Source organism: Mchenga conophoros, linkage group LG2, assembly GCF_057382185.1.
Source record: "Mchenga conophoros isolate Kocher_MC1m ecotype Shallow Benthic linkage group LG2, M_conophoros_male_GT1.1, whole genome shotgun sequence".
Taxonomy (NCBI): domain Eukaryota; kingdom Metazoa; phylum Chordata; class Actinopteri; order Cichliformes; family Cichlidae; genus Mchenga; species Mchenga conophoros.
In genome coordinates this window covers 6,253,782-6,265,047 of record NC_140527.1, presented here as the reverse complement: position 1 = coordinate 6,265,047, position 11,266 = coordinate 6,253,782, and the positions used below count along the sequence as shown (strand labels likewise).

Genomic DNA, 11,266 nt, shown 5'->3' with positions numbered 1-11,266 from the left:
GGTCCACTGTCAGGAATGATACACCTTTATGTTTTGGGAATAAAAACAACCCCTATGTATACCAATGTACTGCATATCACAGAGTTGTTATGCCTATTGTTGATATATTCATGTAGTGGCTATTCTAGAGTCTGTTGGAGCCCTAGGCAAAAATTCACAGGGGAGCCCTCCAACCAGCATTCTTTACCATTATGTTGTGAATAATCTGACACTAACTAAAAAAAATATATGTATTGCACTTGACACCATCACATCACAACCAACAGAGTGGGACACACTATGCTGCTTTGCTGCTAAGCTAACTAATGTTAAATTCCAAAGTAAACAAAAGAAATAAGACAAGTAAGACAATTTAGTTATTTAATATTATTTGGTCATTAGTTGTTTCACTCAACTTTGCCTTGTTTTTTTTTCGCTCCTAGAAGATGAATCTCTTCATTTCTCTTCATTTTTATTCAGTAGCTTTCCTTATTGTCATTGGGTTTGTTAAAAACTCACATATATTCTTTAAAAATATATATATATTTTAATATTTTCATCTTGAACTGAATGAGTTTGTCACTCCAATTTGTGACTCTAATTTATTTTACTTAAAATTATTTTATTAAATTGTAGTGAAATTGTAGTGCCATAATCAACATTTTGAGGTTGAAAGGTTTTATGGCTAGCTCAAATTACTCTTAGCTACCTCTTCATATTTCATCTGAGATATGCAGTTTTACACCTTAAAACACTGAAGTTTAAGAGGAAATGGTTAGAAAAACATGCTACAACTTTTCTCAGTGAGGACTGCCTATCCTCATTGCTTCTAAAATACAAATGAATTTGCGTTATGAGTACAACAAACATTAAGATCTCATTCAACAGATGCACAGCTTCTTTACTCTTTTCGTTCTCTCTCCTGTGTGCTGTCTGTGGCTTTGGATCGTTGAACCGATATTTAAACTCAACTGGTATTTAAACTCATCTACCTTCACTATCTCAACTCCTTGGATCGTCACTGTTACACCTGTCTACCGCTCATTAATACGTCTTGCATTAAACTTTCGTTCATCTTCTCTCTAGAGAGACCTCCATCTCTCCATGCTCTCCTTTACTTGCTCTCTGATAGGGCTGCCACGATTAGTCGACTAGTCACGATTACGTCGACTATCAAAATCGTCGACGACTGATTTAACCCATGACTGTATTTCCTCCTGCGCGTCCAATCTCATTGTTAAGTTTGCAGATGACACCACAGTGCTCGGACTTATATCCAACAATGATGAGACAAACTATAGGACAGAGGTGCAACAACTAGAGTCATGGTGCCACGACAATAACTTGGTCTTAAACACCAAAAAGACCAAGGAGATCATTGTAGATTTCCGGAAGAGGGGTCATAACAACCATCTGCCTCTCTTCATTGGCAGTGAGGCGGTGGAGAGGGTGAGCAGTTTTAAATTCTTGGGGGTAACTGTGACCGAGGACCTGTCCTGGGGCAACCATATCACCTCAGTTGCACGGAAGGCCCAACAGCGCCTCTACTACCTGAGGAGACTGCGGAGCGCACACATTCCCAGATCTCTGATGTTGAACTTCTACAACTGTGCCATCAGCAGCGTTCTGACGTATGGATTTCTAGTGTGGTTCCCCAGCTGCACCAAGGCCGATCAGCAAGCACTCCAGCGGGTGGTGAAAGAAGCTGGCAGAATTATTGGAACAAGTCTGCCAGAGATCAGTAATATCTTCCCCACTCGCTGTCTGAGGAGGGTGCACAGTATCCTGCGGGACCAACATCACCCTGCGTGCCACCTTTTCCATCTGCTGCCCTCAGGGAGAAGGTACAGGTCTATACAGGCCAGAACATCCAGACTGGAACTCCTGAACTCTCTGCCCCCCTCTCACGGACAATAACCATATCCAACTTCTTAATAGCAATGAACTGGTCTGCATTGGTGCATCATATCTTTATTCTCTTCCCCCTCCTGCCCCCCCCCCCCCCCCCCTCTTTCTTAAATAGATAACTATCATATCTGATATCATATCTCACAGTACAATAATATTGAATGGGTTGCATTGTTGTATTTTGTCATGTTTCTCAGGTCTTTGTCTGAATTTCTACGAACATTATTGCTAAGGATTGTCTTATTGCATTGGAGTCACACTGGGTTAAATATGTACACTTGGGTTTTAAGGGGTATTTATTATTTTCTTCTTTTTTTTGGGTTGTATGGAAGCCCCAAACGCAATTTCATTGTTCTTGACAATGACAATAAATAAATAAATACTAATAGTCGACGAGTCGTTTGAAGCTTTGTAAGATCACAAAAGATGCAGGAATGAGTAGTAGGATTTAAGAGTGTAATAACGGACTGAAACAGAAGAGGGCAGCACTGCATGTACAAGGATGCCAGCTGCCGTTAAACCCCGAAGAAGAAGAAGCTGTCCCAGAATTCATAGCGCAGCCCAGCTCAGTTTCCAACAATGGTGGCAGCTAGTTAGTTTTAAAATTACTGTTATTATAACACAATATATAACACAATAGTGCCCTGCAGACTATTCACAAACCTGAGGGATCTGGGACTTAACAGCCGTCTGTGTGCATGGGTGTTGGACTTCCTCACTGGCAGAACTCAGGTGGTGAGGGTGGGCAGGTGCTTCTCCAACAGCATCACCATCAACACAGGAGCACCTCAGGGATGTGTCCTCTCGCCACTGCTCTACTCCCTCTACACTTCAGACTGTGTCGCCACCCATGGCTCCAACACCATTGTGAAGTTTGCTGACGACACAGTGGCGTTGGGTGCCATCTCCAACAACGATGAGACGGCCTACATGGATGAAGTGAAGAATCTGGCATCGTGGTGCCAGGACAATCACCTCCAGCTGAACGTCAGCAAGACCAAGGAGCTGGTGGTGGACTTCAGAAGGGGTCAGCACAGAGACTACAAGCCCATTATCATCAATGGAGCTCCAGTGGAGAGGGTGCAGTCCTTCAAGTATCTTGGTGTCCACATCTCCTCAGACCTGACATGGGCTGCCCACATTCAGGTCCAGACCAAAAAGGCTAGGCAGCGCCTGTATCACCTGACGACACACACACACACACACACACACACACACACACACACACACACACACACACACACACACACACATATATATGAAGAAAGACAGGATAAAAGCCATGCTGTGGAAGAGAGACAGAGGTTAATAACAGATATGATTCAATGCAGAGAAGTCTGTTAACACATAGTGAGTGAGGAAGGTGACTGGAAAGAAAAACTCAATGCATCATGGGAATCCCCGGCAGCCTACGTCTATTGCAGCATAACTAGGGAACGGTAGTAACCAGACCGAAAAGCAGCGCACATTTCGGTGCTTTATTTCGGTGCTTTTTTTTCCTGAGCTGTGATACACTTCTAGCCAATCATTTTACGTTTCCGAGGATAGTAGGCGGGTCCAGGTACGTACGTTCTTTTAGAGCAGAGCTACAGATTAAAAATGCCCAAGGCGAAGCGGTCAAAAGTCTGGCTGTACTTCACAGCAAAATATGCAAACTCAGCAGCAACAAGTGCTTTAAGCTGATACTGTGATACTGTCAAAGGAGGTAACACCTCGAATCCGATGAAACACCTGGCGACGCATAGCGTTTTTTTTAAAGCCCAGAAATGCGCTGTATTTGATAGCTTGCTGCGAGACCTCACACCGAGCACATCTACTGCGGGTGTGGTGCCTGTTATCAGACCCGGAGTTAGCAACATCCCCAAAAACACGAAGAGGAGAGTCCTGGCCCCTAGCCCTGCCAGTGTAGCAGAAATGATGAGGATGATGATGGCAGCAGCCGTTCTTCTCTGCGTGAGTAGCTTAATGTTGTTTGTGTGTAATTTACGTTGAGTAGGCTAACCACGTTATCACATTAATGCATGTAAGGTGAACTAGCAAACATCATCATAGCTACATGCGGCTGTCTTCTTGTTTGATGGCAGATACTCCCTTCACCCTGGCTAAAAAGGCTAAAATGACCAAAGAAAAAAAGGGAAACGGCTAAACATGAGAGGTTTTTGAATAAAGTTTGTGCTTTTTACATTGTTTAAGCACTGCTTCCAGCCAAGAGTGATACCATATATGCCCCATAGCTGCAGAAAAGGCTAACATTGTTATCTTTTTACAAAAACCAGCTGAACATGAGAGGTTTTTGGACCAATTTTGTGTTCTCCATTCTTTAAGCACCGGTTTGAGCACCGTTTGAGCACCGGCACCGTTTCAAAAGTACCGATTTGGCACCGGTATCGGATAAAACCTAAACGATACCCATCCCTAAGCATAACTAAGGGAGGATTCAGGGTCACCTGGTCCAGCCCTAACTATATGCTTTAGCATAAAGGAAAGTTTTAAGCCTAATCTTGAAAGTAGAGATAGTGTCTGTCTCCCGAATCCAAACTGGAAGCTGGTTCCACAGAAGAGGGGCCTGAAAACTGAAGGCTCTGCCTCCCATTCTACTTTTAAATACTCTAGGAACAACAAGTAGGCCTGCAGTGCGAGAGCGAAGTGCTCTAATAGGGTGATATGGTACTTATGGTAGATAAGATGGGGCCTGATTATTTAAGACCTTGTATGTGAGGAGCAGGATTTTGAATTCTGGATTTAACAGGAAGCCAATGAAGGGAAGCGAAAACAGGAGAAATATGCTCCCTCTTTCTAGTCCCTGTCAAGACTCTTGCTGCAGCATTTTGGATTAGCTGAAGGCTTCTCAGCGAGTTTTTAGGACATCTTGATAATAATGAATTACAGTAGTCCAGTCCAGTCTTAAATTAGGTCCAATTTTAGACCTAATTTAAGAAAAATGAAACCACAAAGGCAACTTCATAACTAATTTTATTGTAAGACACAGTCATTGTGCAATGTAAATAGAAATTGGCCTATACAATGTATCCACAAGTAATTGTTATGATGTATTATGTTTATATCATACAGTCATAGGTTTGCTTACTATTTATTTACTACAAATAAGTCAGTTTTATAAGAATCCACACTGCACTGAACAAAGTATGCACAGAAGAATTTATGACTGTATCACTCATTGTATCATATTCATCACTGTCCAAATATATTTATAGATCACAGTGTAAAAAAATGATGTAGGGTTTGTGGAGACGGTTCAAAGTTCAAACTCCCAGACCAGCTGGGGAATTTCTAGACAAGATGCAGAAAAGATGACTTACCACTACTCCCTGTGAGGCTGCATCCCGCTCACAAATATACAAATTAAATACATTCTTTGTTGAACATACTGCAAGGAAACTATACAATACAGTATATTACATTCAATATTTTCCCAAAATTATTTTATGTGACAGAGAAAACACACAAGGACAAAACAAAACCCCCCAAACAAACAGCAAAACACAAAATGAACTATAACGTATCACTCTTGAAAACTGGAGGACATTTTTATTACAATACAATACGAAACATGAACATTTCCCCTAAAGAGCACTGAATCTGGCATTTGCAATTGACAAAAGAATGAATGCAACTTGTGGTCATCGTGATACCAAAGTTTTGGGTGGTACATTATTATCAACAAAATGGCAAATTTTACAGTAAGAAATGTATCAAACACGTATTTATAAAACTATATGACAATGTTATTACAGCATTTGCATTACAGTCAGCTGCCACAATATACTCAGTAAATTTTGCAGGAAACCACTGGCTACAGTAAACATGTAATAGCTATAACTAAACACACAAACATTCATACATTACCCATGAAACAATAAAGCTTCTTGTAGACAATGAATAAACAATAGCAAATTGTATTATTTATTAAATAGAATGCTTTGAAATGACTGGAATTGACAATTTCAGAATGCATTATTGTCAGTCAACAAAAATACTTGATTACAATTTGCAACACTAAAGGAAACTTGCGCAGATATCTCTAGCTAGTTTTAAATTCTGCGTAAGGGGAGCTGTGCCGTTATTTTAAGAAGAGCTTTAAGCATGCCAGTCTGCCGTAGCTACAGGAAAGAAAATGATTAGCAGCCAATCTAGAGATATATATAATGGCTCCTAGACGCAAAGAAAATTTTTGTTGCTGCACTTGGACCGCCCTTGAGCAATCATCTTTAGCAGGAAATATGCACAAGTTCAAATCACAGATCTATTGCAAGTTTTAAGTTGCACACTTGAAAATGCATGCTCACAGGCCAACACCACAGCAATGTTAACGCCTAACGTTAGGTTTTATTTAGGCACAGTGGTGCTTTTTGTCTTAAATGCATCATGTCAACATGCTAACTTGCTAACAATATGATGTGCGATGTTTGATTAAGAAAAAAAAAAGGCAATTTGGCAGTAGTGCTGGAGAATCACAATATTAGTATTCTCAGCCTCAGTGCCAGTGTCCACATCACAGCTTCACAGAATTGTGCTCCCACACCTCACACTTAGGCTGTCTCCCTGGCAAATCATGTCTTCCAGAAATAGTCATAAGAGTTAACACAGAATGTGCTAGAGACAATAGAGATTATTGCTTTTGATTTTGAATTTTTATTGTTGTAAAATACCTTTTTAAGAGGGACAGACACCTTCAGCTACTTTACAGCACGTGTCATTTTGATTTCACACATGAAACAAGCAGCAGTAGAACATTTCTCAATCTGCACAATTGATTTAGAAAAGATTTTACACTTGACGCTATTTCTGATGAAACCCTAGGAGCACACAGGCTTATAGCCTCCCTGTGGAACTGCTGTGATGTAATAACAAAAAATAAGAGGTTGAGCTAGAGTTTCAGAGTTAAAGATGTAGAGTCTTTAATTTTGGATGGACGGGGCTAGAAATGAGTACATTGAAGGGACGGGTCAAGCTAAGAGTTTTGGAGACCAAGATAGAGAGGCAAGGCAGAGTAGAAATAGTGAATATGTTGAACAGTATGAAGTATGAAGCTACTAGGGAGGAACAAAAGAGGAAGTCCACTCCACAGAGGAGTTTCATGGATGTACTGGATGAGGAAGGATGAGGTTGGTGTGACAGAGGACAGTGTAATAGGAGGCAGATGATTCACTGCGGTGGCCTCTGTTTAAATAAATATGCAGTTTTTGTCTAAAGGAAAGTGCAAATAATTATTTTAGGTCTGTAGCTCCATTTGTTCCTGTTCATTGTGAGCTATCTTGCAAATACTTCCAGATGCAGCCTTGGTGGGATTGCAGCCACGTTTTCTACAATGGGATTAGCATGAAGGCTCTGCTTTGCCTTAAAGGAATTATCCATAGTTAACAACATACAGTTATGCTCCACAAGGTTTCCAGGGGTACAAGGAAGCATAAAAAACTAAACAAACAGAACAAGTACTCCAATAAAAGTAGCTTATTGTTGTCGCATTTCTCTATCTTGAGCCACTGTGAGCTAAGATTCCTAATCAGCAGCATATTTCTTCTAGAAGCAAGTGTTGTGCCATCCTGGCAGCCATCCTGAAAAGTCCAGGACTTAGTGGGGGCAGTTATTTTGGAACATGTGAATTCAGTTTGTGATGTCAGTGAAACCTTTTCTGTTTATTTACGTTTAGGGTGGACACCAGTATTGTCCTCTGAACACATCAATGGCTGTACATAACCCATTTCTCACTCTGAGTGATGTACCAATAAACTGGAGTCTTGACCAAGAAACATTGGCAGCCTCCAACCCATGATGTAACTGTAATGATATAAATACAAATAACCCCAAACAAAACCAAGCAGTCCAGGGTTTTATTTTGCTTGTAGATTTAAAATGGCATAACTGCAGCACAGATACGTGCTTCTTTATATCAGAAAGTAGAAGTTTAGTGAGTTGTTTTTGTCTCTATTTCATCTTATTTTGACCTGATCAATCTCATTTCCAGCTTTCTGACTGTTACAAGCTTAACTTGTTAATGCAAACCTGAAAGGTTTGCTTCAAGCAAGCAAGCAAGCAATTTATATAGCACTTCCAGACAACTCCCAGCTGAAAACAAAGTGTCGTACACCTAACATGAAAAACGAAAAGCACATTAAAATAAATTAAATAAAAACAATAAAATCAGCACCTTAGATCGAATTAAAGCAGTAAAACCAGGGTCAAACTGTGTCAAAAGCCAATGAATAAAAATATAGGCAACTCTTCAGTTCATACAATAACAAATACCAAATCTCTCAGCGACTAAGTGTAAAATCACAATCACTGTGGTATAAGTGAGGGCATGTACAGAATGACATTGGGGATTTCTCTTTATTTTGATGGCACATCCCAGGGAAAAAGACACTGGGACACATAATAATGAGGAGCTGACTAAACCTAAGAACAGTGTGTGAGTGTGACAGACTCATGGGGACCCAGCTAGTTTTATATATATCATACACGTATGGGGACTATCAAATTCACATTGCATCACAAACCACTCATCGCTGCATGAGTGGCCTACTTGAGCCAAGAAAATAACAAAAGGACTGCAACACTCAGTGAATATGCTTGGAATACTCATCTCCTGTTTCATCTGAGCAAAACAAGGATGCAGGTTTATTTTCATCTCATTTATTTGCAGTCCAACAGATGCTCATCACAAGAGATGGCTCAAAGGTGGATGCAACTCTGAAAAAACTTGTGGAGTATGCAGTATCTTTCTTAGTTGTCACTGGCACCTTAGACCTGAAGGGAAAAGGTATCGAGACACATAATAACAATGACCTAGCTACACTTTAGAAATGTGTGGCATGCCAATGGGTCTTAACCAAGATAAATCTTGAACGAGGCAGATAGTAAGCAATGTAATAAATGTGACCAACTGCAATTCTAAGCGCAGCATCAAGCAGTGTGGACATAATGTGACAGACATATACTGTACTATACTGTATGTATAGTTCCTTATCTTTTCACCCCCCCAATAAAAAAAATAATTTGCTTTAGGGAAAGAAAAGTGCTATAAGCTTTTATTACTCCAAGGACACGATCAGGATAACTAATGTGTTAAAATATCTCTCTGTTCTTTCCAGATTTCCGGAAGCTAAAGTTTGTAAATAGTTTTTAATAAAAGTTTTAATAATTTCCAGCTGGGCATATTTTTTTTGAATGGCAGAGAGCTGTTGTAGCCATAGAGATGACAAATAAGTGTATACAGGTAAGCTGGTGACAGTTATTTGTTTATAAATGTCAATTAGTGTACCAATGGAAATGAGATATAGCAAGCCTTTTATTCTAATAGTCGTGCAATACTGTTTTTTTGTCTTAACAGTCTTTTTTGTTGTGGAGTTCCTGACAATAAAAATCACTGCTGAGCAACTGTGAGGAAAGTAAAATAGTAAGTAAAGTTTTTTTTCTGCCAAATGCGCACTGGTTCAGTAGATACTCACCTACATATTTAAAAAAAAAAAAAAAAAGCCATCCTAGTCAAACAATTGGATCTCAATGGCCCTGAGCGGCTGAAGTCCCAAGCCCATTCTTTTCCTTAATGTCATCCTGTGCATTTCCTGATTCTCTCAACTACCCTTGTTTGGGATGTTACGAATATGTCACATAATTTAATCAAATTAAATAATAAAAATAAAGTCAAATTCAAATGGGTGGCGGTAGCTCAGTGGGTAGAGCAGGTCGCCTATTGATTGGAAGGTTGGTGGTTCAATCCCTGGCTCCTCCAGTCTGCATGCCAAGTATCAATTGCCCAAGTTGCTCTCCAATGCATCTGTCGGAGTGTGAATGTAGTTAGAAAGCACTCAGTTTAGAGAAAGTGCTTGTAGATTGGTTGAATGTGTCATGTTGTATAGAGTGCTTTGAGTACTCTGGGAGAGTAGAAAAGTGCTATATAAGAATCAGTCAAATACTATTATCTAAGATTTATGTCTGTCTAACTGTACCAATCACCCCCTTGTTTTTCCAGCCTCTGCCACTAGGTCATAATTATGAGGCCCTTCATTGCCCTATCTATTAATATCCTAAATGTTTATACTCTTTTTAATCCTATGGAATATTCAATGTGTCTCACCCATTGAAAAGAGCTTCAGTCAAGTCATTGATGGGAATCATTCAGTTTGCATATTAATCCATTGTTATTATCATTATTAGCTTTTTGTCACTGATAACAGATTCTGTTCCCCAGATTTTACTTGCCTGGCTTTAACAGGATTCATAGGGAGCATGTTTTCTTAATTTAAGAAATTATTTTATGAAGTATGTCCCCCTATCTGCTGTGATGGCTGTTACCGTTGCTGGTCATGCACACATGCACTGTTACATTTTGAGGGAAAAAGACAAAAAAAAAAATAAAATAAAAATACCAGAACTAATCCTTTTAAACTGCAAAGAATGTAGACACTAACAAGTGACTAAACTGAGGGTAAATATGAACTGCTGAGATGAACGAACTTAAATGAAATTGAGTTTACTGAGGTGAGGTTTTGGTGACAATACAAACATGTACATGTACCTCTACCATTAGACAGTTACATAAGTTAATTTGTTTGTGTGCCTGTGTGAATGTGTGTATGTGGTGGTGTTTCAGTCTTAGAACATACTGACAGCACTGTATGTTGTGTTTCCTGCTTTCTGGTTGATGCTTTAATGTCATTGTACCCCTCATTAGTATTTTCCACAGGCGTGAGCTTGGGCTTTGTGCCATTTGCTTCAAATTCCTGCCCCACGCTGACACTATGGCTGTTTTCCTGCAGGGGCCACATTTCCTGCCAAGTGAGCGATGGATGATGAGCTGGGTGTCTGCTAAGGAGGGGCCTCCTCTGCCTGTAGTTAGCCCACACCTGCACAATAGTCTCTTTGAAAGGCCGTGTTGTTAGTGTGTAAAGGATGGGGTTAAGTGCGCTGTTGATGGGGAGAATAAATATGACCACCCAGGAGCTGATGGTACCTGTCAGAGAACAGAGAAAGAAATACAATTACAGTGTTAATTACTTAGTCTGTCTAGATTGTTACATTTAACAACTACTGACATCACAAATTAAAAATGATATACAAATAGTATCCTTAACCTCAAAATAAATTGTCATCATGCATAATCTAATGCATAATGGCATTCTTATGCAGTAGTAAAACTTATGGGAAACACTTTAAGAAAACACAGAATGAATCCATATTGGGAGCACTTTGCTCCGTTTGACCTTAAAAGGCAGGACTTTACAACCTGATGCTTTGCAAGAGAATGTATCTGTAGCCAGCTCTGATTCACTGTAATCAATTTCAAAAATCATCTAAAACACATCACGTGGCATTTAAATGTATTCTTAACCCACTTCTCCCCCCAAAAAACCAGTTA

General features: G+C 39.8%; 1 protein-coding gene across 1 annotated transcript in view; it reads right to left on the bottom strand.

The window, feature by feature from the left end:
• Positions 1 to 4,876: 4,876 nt before the first annotated feature.
• Positions 4,877 to 11,266, bottom strand: part of rxfp1 (relaxin family peptide receptor 1) — a 90,513-nt gene continuing 84,123 nt past the window's right edge. Inside the window, exon 18 of the mRNA XM_085284407.1 lies at positions 4,877 to 10,861. Within this exon, the coding sequence (XP_085140533.1) occupies positions 10,452 to 10,861 (410 nt within the window). The 3' untranslated portion in view covers positions 4,877 to 10,451. The remainder of the gene's footprint in view (positions 10,862 to 11,266) is intronic.